Below are 20,405 nucleotides of genomic sequence, written 5' to 3' on the forward strand. Positions count from 1 at the left end.
TACATCCACAGGTGTTATATGGAAATCAGTAATTCCTCACTTAAAAATTAATAATTTAAATGATATACATGCCAAGGACTGTATAATTACTGATAAAAATTTATGCAGATGTTTCTGCAAGTGTTTTTGTGCTTCTTATTTCATACACGTTGTTGGAACATCTTTAAATGAATTGTGTTTAATTATATAGTCTCCTTTTTACCAATATGCTTAATTCTCAAGGGATTTTTTTGTGTAAGTGGGCATAACTAGTGTTGTTTTCCACTTATCTGAAGTTGAATGAAAAAAAAGTTAGTAGTGCACTCTTTGTTTCCAGGGTTGTACTGCATTAACTGCACACTCTTTCTGAGGTGACAGTTCACTATAGACCTTTGTCCTGTGCAGTTATTTCAATGATTTTTGGGTGCATTTGAACTTGTGACACAATCCAAAATCCAGAAATTAACTATGTAACAAAAATAAGTTCAAAAAGCTTTTTGATAACATATTTTCCTCTAACAGAAACATTACTTGCTGTTAGCTTGTAATTTGAGCACGAAAACTGAAAACTCTAGAATAAAATGTGACTGGTTTGAGTTATTTATCAGATTAAATACAGATAGCAGTTAAAGAAACATGTTCATTGGCATCATCCAATTAATGAACTGGACTCTTTCACCAAAATGATGTAGGTTCTGTTACCAAGTTGCATACACTCACCTAGAATTTGCAGGTTACTTACACACTTTGATATCACTTAATCGTATTTATTGTTTTAAAAATCTGTTAGCAAGCTGCTCCACCACCTCAAAACACAATCTCTTAGAAACATCCATATAATTTGAGAATGTATGTAATAGAAATATGTCCAATAGAATTTTTTTTTGAGCAGAAGTAAAGCACTAAGAGGTTTTAAGTGCTTTAATACCTTTTTAAAATGATAGATAACTGTCCATCAAGCATTAAGGACCACATAACAGATATATCATAAAAATACAAGTGTAAGTTTTCTTGCAATCTTTTCAGATTATGGATCAGTCATGATTTTCTGAAGATTATGGGGTATCTTTTGCCTTTCTCTTAAGAATGCTGAATGTTGCAGACTGCATTTGTTTCTGTATTTTTTGTGGGGTACTTTTACTAGAAATTCTTCTAATTGAGTTCTTAGGTAATTGGTTCCCATACTTAAGGTGAATGGGAATAATGATAGGTGAGAAAAGGTTGGAATAGAGATTTTTTTAAAGGGAACACCATTCCTGAGCAACCAGGGGTATGTTTATGTTCATTCAGTTGCCATCTGAGAGAAATGAAACTGATCCCTGAAATATAAGACAGAAGAAGGAAACAAATAGCAATAAAGAAGCTAAAGGTTTTAAGGGGAATAAAATGAATATCCAGAAACTGGATGCTAGAAATGGTAAGTGAAGATAAATCTGGAATGATGAATTCCCAAGGAGCAAAGATGTTGCACACTTTTTAAAAAAAGAAAAAACCAAACAAAAAACAAACCAACAAACCCCACCACCCCCCCCAAAAAAAAACCAAAAAAACCCCCCAAAACTGCAACCAGATGATTAGTTTAACTTTGACAGTGATGCCACTCTTGAGCTCTTGCTGAGGTATATAAGCAATATTATTTAAGGAGGTCAGTGCTTTTCTGTACCTGTATTTTAAGAATAAAGCCTTATTTTGAGACTTCAATTATTTCAGGTTAATTGGAGAATTCTGTGTCTGTGAAATGCTTCACTATGAAAAGAATGAAATAAGTTTGTAAGAGTATCTTAGGTTATGAAAATATGATTGGAAAATATATTGCATAATGCAAACATATACATGCAACAATGTATGCTTTTTTTAATGTATTTTCTATAATTTGCACTGATAATGTTTTTCAAAATCCCTCTTCCAAGTTAGGCTTAAAGAGCAGAGTTAGTTTTTGTAAAGCTTGTCCCATCTGGCTGTGTATTTCTCACTTCTGCTGTAGAAGTTCATGGCCCAAAGGAATCCTGACTATGGGTTGTACAAACAAAAGTAAATTAAACCTGAAACATAAAAGTTGGTGGGAAATTTTAAGTAGTCTTCTGCTGTTGACCCTCATAGTCTTTATTTTATTGCTATTCATTATTTTCTTTACTGTTTTGCTTTGATGTCGTCTTTTATATGCTGAAATATTCATGTTGCCTCTTAAAGTGCTGCTGTTGGGTACAGCTGGGTTAACGGGCCTGTGAAATCAGAGTATAAATTCCTCGGCATCTGGGCTTCTGGAAGCAAAAATGCTGTGACAAAGTACGGTGTTGCAGAAGCCTATTACCAGTGCTGTCATCTTGCAGTGAAAGCAGCGCACCCCAAAATGTCAGGCAGCGGGACTGTTGTCGAGAGGGGTAATTAGGAGCAATTAGCCAGTCTCCCTGCCGGGCAGATCGCTGTTGCCTTTCTCCTTTTTGCCCTTAGCCCTGCTGCCACTGCAGGGTAAGAAGTTATGGCAGTGATGGTTCCCTGGTAGAGAGAGAGAGGGGAGTGTGTGTGTGTGTGTGTGTGTGTGTGTGTGTGTGTGTGTGTGTGTCCGTGCGGACGCCCCGGCCCCCTCCCCGCCCCGCCGCATTGAGGAGGGAGGGACCGCGGCCGCCTCCGCCGCCGTGCGGGGCCGGGCGCTGTCCGTGGTGCTGAGCCCGGCGGGACGGGCGCTGTCCGAGGTGCTGATCCAGCAGGGCAGGGCGCTGGCCGAGGTGCTGATCCCAGCGGGGCCGTGCGACGTCCGGGTTCTGATCCCAGCGGGGCCGGGAGCTGTCCGAGGTGCTGATCCCAGCGGGGCCGAGAGCTATCTGAGGTGCCGAGCCGTGCTGCCCAGGCGGCACCATGGTTTTCGCTCCAGGTAAGGGCAGCTGCATCCCGATCCCAGCCGGGTAGCCTGGCAGGAAGGCCCCGGCCGTGCCGGAGAGGTGCTGCGGGGAGTGGGTAATGGGTGAGGCAGACCTGCCAGCAGGCAGAGGCCGGTAGGTTCAAACGAGGATGTTTAGCTTAGGATTTCTTAGCTGTGGATCCAAAGGTTATGAGGGTCACCCCTGTGGTTCTCATCAGGGACAGGAGCCTCCTATAGAAGTATGCAGGGTGCTGTACTTGTCAGACTGCACTAAAGGGTCATGAAGGGGGATGTGGCCTTTCAGTGACTGGAGAGTGAGTCCCCCTCTGCACCCACAACAGTGGCTGCTAATATGACCATCCCTGAAACTCATGGGGATAATTTGTAAATTTCATTTCCTCTTTCCTCCTCCTCAAAACAAAACAACTATTTGAATGAAAGAGAACAGAAAGTTTGTTAAGTCCAGTTTTTACTGGAGCTAAATTGAAGATTTCAGCAGTTCATGTGTAATGTGAGAGTTCACTGTATAAGAGTGCAGAATCTCTAGTACATAGTATACTTTTGTGTTAACCCATAAAAGAAGCAAAACTACGGCAATTTTTTATTGGATTTGGTACATTCTGCTTGAAATAGGCAGTTGGTTGTTCGGAAAAGGATGAAAGGGATGAGAGGCCCAGTAGCTCCAGGGTGTAAATGTAAGTCATGAGTAATATCTTCTGTAGGGACATGACTTGAAAATAACTTCATTAAAGATGTATAACTTTCAGTAAAATAGTGGGTCAATAGAAAAGGTAAAGCAAATGCTGCAACTTGACAATGAATAACTATTAATACCTTTGTTCTGCAAAGCTAACAGAAGTTTTATCTTTCATGAAATTCTATATCCAATCTCTGAAAGGATAAGAATCCAAAAGCTTTACACTTTTATATTAAAAAAAAAACCTTGGGTCTGACTTTGCTACCCAATTCAGTTTAATGTTTTGAAAATTAGTATCCCTTTTCAACAGTCTAGTTAATTTTGTCTATTTAACTGCCCGGTTGCACTCTAATTTCATGTGTTCATGTTTACATCCTGCTCTGAAATTGGGACCAAGTTATTTGTCTTAATAGAATGATCCACTGCTTTTTGTAATACACCTTCAGCAATAGTGGCTCTTTTCTGAACTCCTTATGTCTGTCACACTGTCACCATTAATTGTACAAGTTTTTTAAATGCTCTGTGGGACTGGAATACCTCAGGAAGAGATTACCACTAAAATAATGAAAACATCCACATTTTTTCTCCAAAGGCTGAAGAAGAACAAACCCCAAAGCTCATTAATAACTGCATGAATTGCTCTTTTCACAACTCTAATCTATTGATGGAAAAAAAAATCCTCTGTCTAAAACTGTTTTATACACTCATCCTTCAGTTTTCCTTTACTCAAAGAAAAGCCCATGGTCTCCTTGCAAATGTTGCCATGAAATACTTAGGGCAACTAAATGGGAATTTGTAAAAGAGATGATAAAACAATCTATTGTGTTCAAACAGAGCAAGCCTGAGTAGATTCCAATTTTTTATTGCTTTTCTTCCCTGCAAATCAGCTCTGCCCTGGCATTATCTCTTCACCAGATATTAAAAAAAAAAAAAAAAGAGGTTTATGCATCTTTAGCATCTTCATAGTACTTAAGGCCATATGATGTAAAAAAACTATAAGTCTACTAAGAAACTGACTTTCATTTCTTCAGTCAATGTTCTGATTTTATCTCACTGTGATGAATGACCTCATTTTCTGTTCCATTTATTTGTTGGGGTGTGAAGGGAGAGGAAGTAAAAGATTTATCTAACTGTAAATGGTTACGGTCAGAATTATAAACTTCAAGAATGGGATAGAAAAAAGAAAACAAAACAGTAACCAAGAGAAAATTCTTTTCCAGAAACCAAAATTATGGAAGTAATTTACCTGACAACAAAGATAAGATTTTGCAGATGAAAAGGATGATGGTTTTTTTCTTAAGGTCATGGATATGTTATTTCAGAACTCTGAATTAATGGGCTATATTTATAAACTGTTAAGTAGAATCAGTTTATCAAGTTTAAATAACTTTTTAAAAGGAGAAACTGACTGACTATTTACTGAATACATACTTTCCTGTTAACATTCAACTCCCTAAAACTTATTATCTCCTGTGTTGAAAAAATAACACAACAAAGCAGCACAAAAACAAACAACCTCCAAAGAAGCGTGGCTATTACTGAGATAGATAGATAGATAGATAGATAGATAGATAGATAGATAGATAAAACTATAATAAAATGACCAATATTCCATGCCAAAATTGGACCTCCTGGCTCATGTTAGGCAGTATACTGCAATTTGTAGGTGTGCAAAAAGGTATTCTTAATTTTCTAAATTTATTCATATTCTTCCTTGACACTTAAAATTAACATTGAGACTGTTCCAAAAAAGGAACTAGGAGTGCATTTTTTCTTTTCTTGTTTTAATTTGGCTGGGGCTTCATTGCATTGTCTTGTGCTGATTGATTAATGATGTGCTGATGTATAGGAAATGCAGTCCAAGCTCTGTGAGATGTCTGGGCATTCAGTTTCCTGGATAATTCACACATGTTTTGCTGCCCTTAGAATAGGGGGATGATGCATGAAATTCACACAAGCTACATGTTACAAGGCTTAGTTTCTTTGAATTTCCTGAACTGAAATGCTTTAGGCAGTTTGAAATGTAGATAATAACTATATAACAATATATTACTTTAAATTGCATGTACGGATGGAGGTATGTATGAGACTGCAGTAGAGAACCATGAAATTTCAAAGATTAGACCAAAAACCAGAGAGAAGTCATAATTTTGGATTGGCAGATCTTCTTAAAAAGTTTTTCTTAAATTTTGTTTAGAAGATGGTGTATTCCAGAATTTTAAAAATATCAACACCAGATTAGCCTATAAAATATTGCTAACTACAAATAATTCCACAGACTATATATATATGTCATTGTGAGGTAGGAAATGAAGAGGCATTAAAACGTTTATTTGTTCTAACATGTTAATAAAACTTAGATTATGCAGCAAAGTTTCTGCTGATAGCAGATCATTAGTTTACAAAGATGTGATCACTTCCAATACCAGATTTAACAGTAACTATAAATGTTGCTAATCAAACTACTTTTTTGCAGACTTTTACTTTTCCAAAAATTATCTTGGGCATATTCCTTGCTTCTTTTCATTTCCAAAATGTTTTCCTAATGCAAAGATTAAAAAAATACCATTTTCTTATGATTTGTCTAAACAAACACAATACAAAGGTGTTTTTCATGCTTCAAGAATTTTTTTTCTGATGTTATTTTACACAAATCATGAAAACACTTATGTCTGACTCTTACTCTGTAAAGCCATAAATTAAATAACCAAATAATACAGTCTCATCACTGCAGGCCAGAATTGTTGCATCTAGTACAAATCTGTGATTTTTTGGTTTTTTTTATTTATTTGTTTGTTTGTTTGTTTGTTTGTTGGCATAGTTTATTTTAGAAAGGAATCCATTTTGAACTGAATACCTCAAGAAAGATTGGAATATTTACATTGACAGGTTATTTCAGGTCAAACACTCTCTTTCTTAAGCTTGTGTCTGCTTTGAATCGTGTGACTTCATCTTTCAGGTGAATCTTGTTATTTGTCAGTGTAATTTGAAGAATTCCCTTTTCCCTGACAGTTTCTCTAGAACTAGAAACTCAGATGTTTTATTCAACACCCTATAGTTCTAGAAGGAGGAGGAGGATATAGAATTAATTTTTGTATCAATATTTTGTGTTAAAAAAAGTGTGAACACGAAGTTTAAAGATAGACATTAGAGAAGTCAGAATGTTCACAGCTCAGCGCCTTTCTCATGCAAAAGCAACACCAGTACGTTTTCAACAAGCTTTTCATCAGCGCAGCTGTTCTTGACATTTTTAAGCTGGGAGCAACACAGCAGACTTGTATAATGACACTGAAGATCAGAAATGCATCCTGTACCAAACATTTTAGGAATCTCATTACACTGCAATTGAAGAAATTGCAGCTGCATACTGAAACAGATGTTCTTACTGGTCTGAATAGTCCTGATCTTCTCCAGTGGAAAAACTGGCATAACAACAACCTGTTGTGTTGCAGAATTTGAAGATGTGAAATTTCTTGAATTAATTTTTCTTTTTTTTTTATTATAGTGTTACAGGTACTGCTGTAGATTCCTGACTACAATATCCAGATCGAGACAGTATGGAAGGGCCTGTTCATGAATGCAAAAATTGCTATCAATAACTTTACTTCTTTGAAGGTACCCTGTTGTGGGATATCTCCAGTGTATGTGCTGACTGTGGTACTCTAGCACTCAGTTATGCAGTGCCTTTCATCCATGAGAACAATACAGGACACAGTCCTTGTCCTTATTAACTGCTGTGCTACATTCTGCTAATGCTCTGAGTTCTGCAGTTCCCCCAAAAATCCCTAATAAAAAATGTAAAAGTGGATTTTAGAATTCTTATTTGATAGCTTAATGTTGATTGAGTCCATGTGTAGGACATAATTTGAAAATGAAAACCAAAACTATTTGTCAGCCTCATGCAGTCTGATATAATGGAGGTTTTGTCCAGTATTTGTTATGGTTGGTAGTGAGTATGGAGGCCAGTTGCTGCCCAGAAGTGTCTGAATGCATTTACAGCTCTCAACAGTAGTTCAAAGTGTTTGCCACCTGGTAGGAAGAAATCATATAGGAGGAAATTCCTTATTCTCTTTTGCTGAAGAAAAATGTTTCTTGTGCTGACCTTTTCCCAGTGACACATTCATCTTTCCCCTGCTGTGAAACTCCACTAGCAGACCTCATTAGTGAGGTGAAAGAAATTTAGTTCATCGGTATTCAGAAATGTGGTGAAATTAGCAAGTTAAGAAAACAATCAGCAGTCCCAGGTCCAATCTTTCTTTACAGTACAATTCAACATAGTGTTTAAAAATGGCACAGAATTTATTGTTTCAAATAATTTTTAACAGAACTGAAGTCTTGAATAAGCTGGCACCTTTCACTTTGCTGTCACTGGATTAAATCCTATTCAGGTTAGGTGTGAGAAGAATTCTGTTATCACACTTGCTGTGTATGGCCTATATTGAAGGAGGTGTTCATAGTTGGGGGATAGTGGTAATAAGTGATATAGTCCTTATTAACACCCTTACTGAACTATTTATTGAGCAGGAAGGTCAAATCATGAATGTAGAAAAGGAATGAGTTACACTGACCTCTAGAGTTTGTCCCTCCAAGTCATTGTTCTTGCAGGTGAATTGTTCTCTTGTACTTGTTATAGACATAAATAGCATCATTCCAATCTTATAAGTTTTATTGTGCTAATGGAAATAAATGCCCTTACTGTAAAATACAGTGAATGGTAAATTTTCTTCTATACTTCCAATCTTGTCTATTAAAGATTTTAAGGACGTAATACATTGAATTATGTTACAAATACTAGGTTAAGCAAAAATTATTTGCAAGCAATGCATTCAAATTTATTTATAGTCTTTGTGAAGTTTTTTGACTATTAGTTGGCCATCTGCATCGTGTCTTACATAATAACTTGAAAGATTCTACAGAAATCTAGTGAATGTTAGTTGGAACATAGTCTTTACTGATGTTAGCAGAAATGAAAAGCTGACCTGAGTAGCTCTAAAATGCTTCAGGTTCCTTTAGAGTGCTTTGTAATGGAAGTCAGGGGAGGTGAGTTCTATGTTGCTGCTGTCTGCCCTTGCAAATCCTGTAGTTGTGTTTCCAGAAGGTGCTGTCTTCCTTCAAGGGAGAGAGTTTGAATTTTTTTTGCCTGAAGAAGTAAATTGAGCCATGTTCTACTCAGGCATTTCACTAGTGGTGAGGCAGACATAACCTCCTGTGGATTACTTGTGTTTGCTTCACTTTGTAGTATGTATATTGATAGAATAACCCTGAATTTTCTGTCTTTGAGCAGTGAATCCACTCATAATTTATCAGTACAGAAGGGTTACATATCCATTAACACTTCTGTTAAATACTTTCAGATTGGCATTACATTTTGTCTTGAAGTAAGTTTTCTTAATATAGCAAAAAATATTTCTCTGGGAAGACAGAGAATCAGTTCCAAGACTGGAAAACAACATGTGATGGCATCCTGTTGTAGAGAGATTCTGTCAAGATTACAGCTATGAAATGAAAAAAATTCCAAAAAAGGGTTTTGCTCTTTCAGGTGCCTTTTAGGTTTATATAATCTGTGATTTACTTTCTATCATGACTTTGTGCATATACATGCATGTGTATATGCCCAAGGGAATGGCCTGAAGCTGTGTCAGGGGAGATTTAGGTTGGATATTAGAAAATGGTTCTTCACCCAAGGGGTGGTCATGGTGCTAAAATAGGCTCCCCAGGGAGCTGGTCATGGCACCAAGCCTGACAGAGTTCAAAAGTATTTGGACAACACCCTCAGGCTCCTGGTGTGACTCCTGGGGATTGTCCCAAACAGGGCAGGAGTTGGACCCAATAATCCTGATGTGTCCCCTCCAACTCAGCATATTCTGTAATTCTGAGACTCTACATATACAAAATTCTACATCTACACATATATATATATATGAGTATATGTAATCTCAGGCTCAGTTGCTAATAGCTGTATTTACAGCTTTCATACCCCACTCACGTTCTGAAATAAATTTTTCTGTACTGCTGTGCATGTGCAAATTTAGGGCTTTTTGTGGGGATATTTTTTTTTCCTGGGGGTTTTTATTGTGAGGTTTAGGGTTTATTTTAGAGCTAGAGAAGGGCTCTGCTTTCTGCTTCACCTGAAATTTGGCCAGACAATTTTTGACTCTGAATAATCTGGTATAAATTGAAATATATCTAAAATGTAGAAGGATGTTTTCACTGGCTAAAGCAGAATGTTTGCTGGCTTTTTACAGGTTATGTAACCTTTTCTCTATTTTCTACACTTAAAAAAGAAAAGTAGGTTCAGATATTGCAAACTTTAATTAACCTGTACATAGTACTTTAAGACCAGAACTCACAAAAAGTTGTAGAAATACAAACACAGCATCTAGCAAAATAAACTTCAATTGAAAACTTTCCCTTTGCTTATGCTCTATAGTGGTGGACACTGAAAGTCTTCTAACAAACCCTGTGTTTCAATGGGGATCAAAATGGGCTTTTTGATACAGATTCGGAAGACCTACATGAATGTTATCTAGATTTCTGTGCTTAGTGTTTTCTTTTTAGATAGGAATCTCTGAGCACCTGAACTGTAGAAAATAGAAGGCAGAGGGGGTCAGATGATGAATGGTGTCATTCAGAGCCCCATCTTGGGACTTGTGCTCTTCAATACCTTCATCAATGACACGGGCAGTGGGATTGAGTGCACACTCTGCAAGTTTGCAGATGAGACAAAGCTGAGCTGTGCAGTTGGCCCAGCAGAAGAATGGGATGCTGGACCAGAGGGACCTGGACAAACTTGAGGACCTCATAAAGTTCAACAAGTCCAAGTGCAAAGTACTGCACATGGGTTGAGGCAATTCCGGAGATGACCACCGACTGGAAGAACTCATTGAAAGCAGCCATGATGAGAAGGTCTTGGGGCTACTGGTGGATGAAAAACTGGATGTGAGCCAGAAATAGGCGCTTACAGCCCTGAAACCCAAACATACCCTGGGCTATATCAAAAGTAGTGTGCCCAGCAGGTCAAGGGAGGTGGTTCCCCCACTCCCCTCTGGTGAGATCCCACCTGTAGTGCTGCATCCAGCTCTGGCATCCTCAAAACAAGAAGGGCATGGACCTGTTAGTGTGCGTTCAGAGAAGAGGAAAAAAAGATAAACAGAGGGCTGGAGCACTTCTCCAATGAAGTCAGTTTGAGAGAGTTGGGGTTGTTCAGCCTGGAGAAGAGAAGACACTGGGGAGACCTTCAGGGAGCCTTCCAGTGCATAAAAAGGGCTTATAAAAACAGGGAGATTGAGTTTTTATATGGGCAGATAGTGATAAAACAAGGAGGAGTGGTTTTAAACTAAAAGAGGGAAGTTTTAGATTAGATATTAGGAAGAAATTCTTCACTGTGAGGATGGTGAGGTACAGAAACAGGTTGCCCAGAGAGGTTCAGGATGCCTTATGGCAGGGGTTTAGAATTAGATGTTCTTTAAGCTCTCTTCCAACCCAAACCAATCTATGATTCTGTGATAAGGGTCACCTGTGCCGCTGGACCTCTCCCACCTTGGAAGAATCACAGCTTTTGGTGTAGAGAGGTTTCTTATTTTAGTATTTGAAATGTGCTCTCTAAAAGAAGTAGGAAAATAGTGCAGATAAGGAGAATATAAATTTTTCATTAACTTTGAAGCAGCTGGTCCCAGATGCTCTTTAGGGAATATCTTCTTTTTAATACACTGAACTGCAGCCTAAGACTCAAAAACCCTGTTAAATTAATCTTAGTTTACACTATTGAATCCAGAAATATTCCTCTTGGGACCAAAATCTGAGTATCACATTTATGGGTTTGGGTGTGACAGAATTGTCAGTGATTAATGTTTTTAACTACAGTCAGACTTCAAAGCTGAAAGACGCAGTCCTTAAGGAGTGAAGTTATTCCTGTATGTGAAAATACCTCAAAAAAATATAGATTGAAGTGTATAATCTGGTTTTAGTTAATATTATTGAACTATGGCAAGAAATCTTACTAAAACATTGAAAAAATGCTTAAGAATTGAGAGGTCTCAGCAATCTCTTAATCTAAAAAATTAATTTTCACTGGCATATTTCAAATTGTATTAAATAACTTGCTGGAGTCTTTAAAAAGATAGCTTTATATATAGCAAAAATCCCAAAGAGAATTTCAGATATTCTTGTCTCTTAAGAAAGAGTAAAAACTCAGTGGAAAAAAATTACAAAACCTGAGTTGAGATATAGCTAATGTCTGAATAAAAAGGTACAATGAAGTATTGCTCTGTAGATATTAGTATGTCTTTTGAGACAGCTTATCTACATTTCTGCTCTTCTCTTTTGCCTTTATATTCATCCTCCATTTGTATTCAGAACAGAGTTATTCCAGCTTCATTCTTAAAATTTATTTTGAAGAGCAAAGTAGTCTGTGCTGGTCCCCTTCATGATACAGTCCCTCTTCCATGCTGGTTGAACAGCAAGAACTGGATATTCTGAGGTTAGGGCAGAAAATAAACCTGAACTGACACCTTAACTTCTCTGGTGAAAGTCCATGCTGCAATCTCCTGCACATAGCACGTCAGGAAATTGGAAAAACACAGGATCCTATATTAAAGTACTTCTGGCATTTCTGATAGGCTCAGTGTCCTCTCTTCTTCCTCAAGGAATCAGGGTAAGAGAGTATCATCTCCTGCTGCTTGACAGCTATTAGTCAGAACCTCACTGGGCTCTATTTTAGAGCCTGAGAAATGGTACTGGACAGAATTAACTCTAGTGCAGTTAAGAATACATTTATTACTATTTTTTTTTTAAATATTAAATTTGTAACTTCATTGTAGGACCTTTTAATGAGGTCTCTGAGCTCACACCATTACTGACATTGAGACAAATTTGGTTTCTAATTCTGTAAAATAATTTAATGATTCTCACGTGCAAAGTTGGTTTGTGCACATGTGTTGGAAAGTCTTCAGCCCTGGCTGATTGCCATGTTCATTCACTCTGAATGTAATTAACATGACTCATCAACATTTCCTGATTGTGAATCTCTTCTTCAAATTTGGCTTCTTGTGCTGAAATCCCAGCACCAACCTCTAAAGCAAATCAAAGAGAAGTCTTAACCACTTCAATTCGCAGGTTACAAAATATTCACCTGAGGAGGCTCACCTAGAACTTCCATGTTGTGGCCAACAAGATGGAGAGATATGTTACTGCCTAATGACAAAGGGAAGCTAAAGAACTGAGCTTAGTTTCTTGTAGAAGAATATCAATATTGATGCAAAGAATGTTAATATTAATTATTACAACCTTCACACATACATGATGTCATTACAAACCTGCCAGATTCTGTAAGGTTTTTCAATATCTGTAGTTTATAAACACAATTTACATAACAACGTGCAGCTTTTTGCTGTATGCACAGCTCCCATGCATCCACATTGGATCTCCTGATGAAGTCGAATCATCACGATCTTGTCCATTTATACTTTCATTCGATTTGAAATTTTCATTACTACTGTCAGCTGGGTTAAAAAATTACAGTATAATTTTCAATAGAATTGAGAGATTTTCCAGAGATCAGTATTTTCCCTGAATTAATAATAATAATAACAATAATTTTTATTTTAAAACTAATTCTAATGTTGCAGTGCTGCAGGAAAGAGTAATCATTAATTATTGCAATTCAAACCAATATTTTGCTAAAACTAATGGTAAATTTTTAGTTAAAGACTATACCTGTATAATCTTATGTAAATTTGAAGAAAAATATATCTACTTCTTGGCTCTTTCAGCTTCAGAATTGTTGCATAAATTTAAATTATAGCAAACAGGGGAATGCATTATGCGTAATTCTGAGTTTTAAATTGATCAGAAGTTTATTTAGGGAAGTGTGATTTTTGTTCTTATTTTTAGATACAGTTAAAGTTCAAAGTGGTTTATACAATATACAGGAAGAATAAACATTATAAGCTTTGAGGAAAGGTGAGTGTAAAGGTCTTTAACTCCCCACTGTTTATTGACAGCCTTAGTGGATCTGGGATAGACTTGCATCTTTGCAAGATCATGCCTGTCGTAGTTTACCTTCATGATAGTATTCCAGATAATTCTAGGAAAATGTACAGCAGGGAGCTTAGCTGTTGATTCAAACATATTAGCCATTATTGAGTGTTACTTATTAGGAGTTTTTTGTAAAGGTGTAATAAATTTAACTTCTAGCTAGCTGAAAGGAAAGAGCCCCAGGGGATATCAACAGAAAGTGCGGGAGACTGATTGCAGGCTGGAAAGGAAGTGACTCAGGATACTTTGAAGAAAGTGAAGTGTATAAATGAGAGAAGGCTGATGTGCAACCAAAGTAAATTTCCTAAACATTTGATCTCTAAATGCTTTTTCTCTTTAGTTATTTTTTTTCCGTGTATAACTTTCTAGAATATTACATAGTGTAGAAATTTCTCTGAGGATGTAAAGTCTTACACGCAAGGAGTTCTTAGAATTAAACTAATATTAGTTCTATTAATTGAAATGAATACTTGGAATTTACTTCAAATATTTTTATTCTTTTTCCAAACTTCTGTCATATTTCCCTTCATGGGGAGCATCCTCAAGCAAGCCAATTTCAAGGCACTGATACATGCCACTAATTTTAGGTAGAAATGGAATATGTGACTGACTCCTGCAGCCAGTCCAAGATTTTGATGTTTTTTGGATCTCTCAAACTGTATTTTGGATTGCAGAACCAGACCAGTGTTTAAAAGTTACTTTTTGTCTGCTGAGTTAGTTGGCATAAAATTTATGGAGAGTAGCACAAGGTAATAAAAACATGCTAAAGAGGCTTCATCATGTGTTGATGATAAAATTGCTAGTTTGTATTAAACGTCCCTTAACCCAGATATTTCAGTTCTCTATTTACAGAATTGGGGTGCTGGGTATGAGGGGTGAGCATCCAAAGATAGAGAACAAGTAAAGATTTTCTAACTTCAAGAGGAAAATGTAGTCTTTAGAGAAGGAAAACTAATAGGTTGCATGTATTTCTGATGTTGTTCAAGTTTTTCCCAGAAATTACTTCAAATGACATATTTATAATGGAATTTTAACTTAACAGTTATACTTCAAATCTTAAAAAAAATGGTAGATAAAAAGAATTCTATTTTATCATCCTAGTAACTCTCATTTTGATTAGCTAACCATGAAACACCTAGCCAGCAGGAGCTATGCCTTTTTTTTTACTTGACTGAAAATGTGCTGTTCTTAAAGTACCTAATTAATTCTATAGGCACTCCAATTTCTGCCTGGATGTCCACAGCAGTCTGTATTTCAGCAAGGTGGACATAGATATGTTCCACTCAGCCCCTTTGGGATTCTTGTATGAGTCATCTCTGCTTTCCTTTCTTCTTGCTCAGAGTAGGTCCAGTGTATCAATAAATAAGTGAACTTCTCAGAAAACAACTATCCAACTGCTTTCCTTGAAATGAATAATTGGAAGAAGAGGAGGTAGTGGGGATGCTTTTTTGGGAGATTGTTGTTTACTTATTCAGGAAGTGAAAAAGTTATGATTTATCACAGCCTAACCAGCTAAAATCACAGGAATGGAGTAGGTTTGTGGTTGGAAGGGACCTCTAAAGGTCATCTAGTCCAGCTCCTACTCAAGCAGAGTCCTCTAGAACCACTTGCCCAGAATCATCTCATATTGGACCAGCTGTAATAGATACCATATACGCAGGGGAGCTGGATATTTGTTTTTGACTGCTTGAAATCTCTGGCAGTCCAGCTCCTACAAATAATGGTCCCAGCACAGGCTCAGACCTGGGTCAAACACAGTGTCAGATATCACCCTCCAAAATAACTATAATTTTCACTTGGTTTCTAATTTAGGTGGTCCACACAAGCTGCCAATGGTCTCATTGTTCACATCACCCCAGGCCAACAGCTTTGATTCTCTCTGTGTCTGAAGCCAATTATCTCTTGTTATCTGAGTTGCTACCATCCTAACCATTTTACACAAATATTAATTAAGTTTATTCAAGCAGCTTCATTTCCTTTCTGTGCATGCCTAAACCCTCAGAGGCTGGGCAGAGGTAGCCCAGAGGTTTTGAGTTCTCTGTTCTTGATTATCTCAGCAAATAAAAGAATCATCTAATGACTTAAAGCTGAGCAGACATACTCTACATCTCACTTATCTGTGTGGTGCTTTCAGACAGGTTTTTCTCCAGAATAAACAACTGAAAAGCCCAGAGAGAAATGCACTTGAAATCTCTTTTCATTTAACTGACTGTTGCTATGGATGACCTTTCTAAAGGAAAAAATATTTAGGCATCAGATTTTGTAGATTGATTGGCAAGGACCAAATAAATAACAAAGCATCCCTAAGGAGACCAAACTGAGTAATTTTCAACAGCAATGTGCTTAATGACAGTATGTTTTCAATTATATATTCTGGGGGTTTGTGGCTTTGAGGATTGGCAAATTTTTTACATTTCATATAACCTCATTGTCTATTCCAACTTACTCATTTTTATTTAGAATTTTATGTTTATCCCTGCTTTTGTTAATACATTATCTTCTGAAATCAAATGTGTTGACTGATCTTTTTCAGCCAGGCAAGAAGACTAATTAGTTGTGTGATAAAATGTGAGTCCATATTTGAGTAGTAAAGAAATATCTATACTTGATCTGTTAAGTAACATTTAATTCCATCCAAAACCACACTGTTTCAAGTGCTGAGGAGTGGAAAAAACTGAATCAGGGAAGCTGACAGTGCTAAGTATTCAAGTGATCTTTTCAGTCAGCTTTTCCAGTTTAAAACACTTTTTCTATGTTTTCACAGGTTTTAACTTTTTACTTGTCTTTACAGTGATGAGTACCCCAGACCTGGATACAGCACACCAAAGTCTGACAGGGGCTGAGCACAGGGGTAGGATCACCTCCCTTTGATCCTGGCCATGCCCTTTTTGTAAAGATCAGCACACATTTCTGGCCTACAAGCCATCTTATTTCCAGCTTTTTGTCTACCAGTATCCCCAAGTACTTCTCCACAAATCTGCTGGTAATAAATTCACCAGCCAGTCTGCATTGACATCAGGCATTACTTTGACCCAGGTGCAGGACCCCTTGTCTCTTTCCTCAAGCATATAGCATATTCCCTAAGGAAACAAGTAGTTCTTCTTTTCTTTGTATGTTCAGTTTCCTTGAAAAAAACCTAAACATTGGGAATTCATCACAATTTCAGATATGAACCTCATAAAAACACCTGATCTTTAATTCACTCTTTGATTCCTCTAAGGATGCAACTCTTAATATATGTTATTAAAACAGACAGTAAACTACAAATCCTATGTAATGAAATACATGAGCATAACAGTCAACTAAGAAAGAACTGAGATGAGTATCTTTCAAACCTTTAAAATCAAATCTAGTGATGTCAGTAGCACCTAGTCTAATCATTTCAGTTAGAAACTGATTTCCTATATGCCAATAAGTGTACATAAGAATTATTTTTTCTTAATCAGTATCAGCTGTGACCATTACAGAGCATTCTATATTGTCCAAATTGCCACTTATGTTAGGAGTCAAGATACTTTTAAAGACAAACCTCTTAACATAAACTACTGTTCTTCATTACCTGATGTCAGTAGTTATACTACATAATTTTTCTCCAGATATTAAAACTTTAGCCAAACAAGGCAGTTTCACATGAAAATATGTATTTGACAGGTTGTCATAGAAAATGTTCTCTGTTTTACCTACAGGAATCTGAATATTTCTTAATGTTTTGCAGATATTTTTGAAAATCTTTCTAAGAGTTAATAAACTACACTAAACAAAATTTTGTACCTTGAAGTCAATTGGGATTTGATGGATGAGGGCTTTTAATCTGAAGTAAAAATAAAAGAAATGTTAATGAAACAGTGTTTTTGCTATGTGGTGGTGAGGGAATACATGTCAGGTTTGCAAAATAAAGTCTAATTCCCTATCCAGAGGCACAGTTCAAGTCAAAATGCATGTGAATCACAGCTGCATGAGAAAACCTTCCTCTCCTGTCGTACTGCATAACACATCTGTTCTTGTTTCAGCTGTGAAGTCATAGCTCTCCCCAGTGCTGGGGAGTGGGTAATTGAGCTGTATGACTCAAAATCTCCCCCTTCATTCAGTCCTGTGGTGCTGAACACGCACAGGCACTTTCCTCCCTAATTTATCTTCTTCAGTATTGGCAGCTTTCCTATGTAATAAACTGTCCTCAGTCACTCTGTGATTTTGTTACCCCCCTCCTCTTTTTCTGTCCTTCATGTTTTCATGGACTAGCCCCAAATTCTTAGTTCCTTTTCTTTTTTGTTTGGCTCTGGCAGGTGAGAAGCCGGGGCTGGAGCAAGATGAAGTTAAGCTGCAGATTGCCAGCAAGCAGATTGTGCAGACTGCCATCCTCCGAGCAGTGCAACAAGTTTCCCAGGAGAGCCAGCAAAAGGAGAAGCGAACAAACACTGGTACAAGCCTCCAACTAGAAAGAGGAAAACTAACTAAGAAGCATGAAAAGAAGTAAAGGAGGAGATTGGGGTTTTTCAACTCCAGTCTGCAAGTGTTTTCAGCCTTCTCTTTAGTATCAGCTGTATTGCTAGTGCAATGCTACTGCTGTAAAGCAAACCAAAGTATTATCACACCTAGACATAGGGAAAAACTGCAATAGTCCTCATCTGAGAAATACTAAGTGCATTAGATGAATGACTCCATATTTATGCAGTGCCTCTTAACAGAAACGATATAACCATAGCTGTAAAAGTAGTTTCAAGTACAAGCTCTTATGATATGAGCTTATTCTCAAAAGCTTGTTGCCAGTGCACTTTCATGCTAAGTTCTGCGTGCGCCATTTACGTCAGTTCAGCTGGATGGACTCTTCTCTGCATTACTGGGCTCACTGAAGTTCTCTTGGCTGAAGAAATCATTTATTGTCAGGTGTAGCAGAATGCTTTCAGGCCCTCTTGAAGCACGGGTTTGTACTTTGCTTTGATTAGACATGAACTATGTGAAATGGCAGTATAAAGTGGATTTGGTAAGTTCTGTGAACCAGTGTATTTTTTCATCTTGGGGAGGAAAAAAAAAGCAATCCAGTAAGACTGCAGTGACTGTGATCTATGACTATGATCATATACCTATGATCTATGTCTTTTTTTAGAAGACGTTAAATACTGAAGTTTTAGTCTACTTATTTAAATACTTCTATACTTCTGCATAAAAATCACTTGTGCCTCAACTATTCCTTTTAATTTTCTTGATATTGAAAGAAAAAGAACTGATGTGAAGAAAAGGAGTTGGCCAGAATTTGCTCCAGGTTTGCAATTCTTCTGGGTCTTGATTTACAGACAGTGAAGACTGAAGTGTCTTAAAAAGGAGGGGGGTTGAATATATTAATATCTTAAAGGATGAAAATATACAGTATCTGAATTCTGTCATGGTAGATATTTCTCACCTGCTGGGTGTAAAGTGACTTTAGATATTTGCAGTTGTTACATATTCAACTTAAATAGCACTGCATGAAGCTGGTGATACAGAGCTTATCCTTTCAACTGCTCTATATAGCTGAAGAAATCCATGATGTTTCTGAAAATACAAATTAAATAAATATACCCTACACTTTTATTGTTCCCTTTGTGAAATGATGATTGCACTATTATATATGTGAAATGGATAACAGTATATTTAAATCTAGAAATGGGTTGTAGTTCTGCTTCAAATGAATTTCTGTAGTAATACACCTGGAAATACAAAGAAGAAGATGACCTGCAAAACTTTCTTAATGGCTTTTCTACTCAGCTAGATGATCCTCGAAGAGACTGTGGGTTAAATAATTGGCTATTACTGTGTCCTGTTGCTTGTGTTAAACGATTTTGGGATTCCTTCTCTTGGACAGAGGCTTAGTCATGAATAACCACATACTGCAATATTAAGTCTTTGTAATCTGCTGGGTTTCTTTTTTTTTTTTTTTTTTTTAATTTAACAGCACTGACTCGTGCAAGACAGTGATTTAGCTCAGTCTCCTTTCACTTAAAAATGCAAAGAGGAATTCAACATGATTGAAAGTGTTCCAAATCATCTAGTAATGAAAACTGACCTGGATTCCAAGTACACAGGTGGTTCACTTCTGTAGACACTGGGTGAATTTTTATTCAAGCAAACTTTGAAAGGTGAAAGTAGTTGGGTCTTGAGGCATGTATGTGTTTTTGTAATAGTAATTTTTTAACCATTAGCTTTTTCACCAGTTCATCTTTGTTTGGGAGGTAACTCTTTTCTAAGCACTCTTTGCATTTTTCTCTCTGAGAGCCTAAGAAAGCTGATCATGAATAAAGGTTCAGTTCTGAGGCTGATGAGCAGACAAGTTTGGTGGATGAGAGAGAGCAAATCTGTTGGAGAGACTCTGTGGTGCAAAATGGTTTTTGCCATGGACTCACCATGCTGCAGGAAGGAGAGATATAGAACATCTCAATTTCTTCAAAATTATTTTACTTTTTAAATGCTTTTTGTCCCCAGATATTTTAAATATGTTTGGGTTTGGTGTTTTCTTTTGGTTGGGTGCTTTTTTTGTTGTTGTTTGCTTTGGGGTTTTTATGTCTTGTTTTTTGTTAATAATAATTATGTTAATTACCTTCATATAGTGTTGAAACTGTTTCTTTTGATGCCTTTTTTAAAATTAATCATTTTGGGAAAAGAAGAATTTCAAAAACCAGTGAATCTGGGCTTTTGCCACTCCTTCGTATGAGCCTATTCCACTCCTCCGCCCACTGTGCACTTCTACAATATCCCTTTACTGTTTCTTTGCAACTGCCCTAGTCCTATTAGGCACACTATTTATTACTCAGCTGTTTAATAGTCATGTCTATCATTGTCAGAATACCAATGCCATCAGAA

General features: G+C 36.9%; 1 protein-coding gene across 1 annotated transcript; it reads left to right on the plus strand.

The window, feature by feature from the left end:
* Positions 1-2,791: 2,791 nt before the first annotated feature.
* AKAIN1 (A-kinase anchor inhibitor 1) lies at positions 2,792-18,045 on the plus strand. The gene is made up of 2 exons (XM_030943806.1): positions 2,792-2,851; positions 17,855-18,045. Exons 1-2 carry the CDS (start codon positions 2,836-2,838, stop codon positions 18,043-18,045), a joined length of 207 nt encoding a protein of 68 aa, XP_030799666.1. The 5' UTR covers positions 2,792-2,835.
* The last annotated feature ends 2,360 nt before the right edge of the window (positions 18,046-20,405 follow it).

This window comes from Camarhynchus parvulus, chromosome 2, assembly GCF_901933205.1.
Source record: "Camarhynchus parvulus chromosome 2, STF_HiC, whole genome shotgun sequence".
Lineage (NCBI taxonomy): Eukaryota > Metazoa > Chordata > Aves > Passeriformes > Thraupidae > Camarhynchus > Camarhynchus parvulus.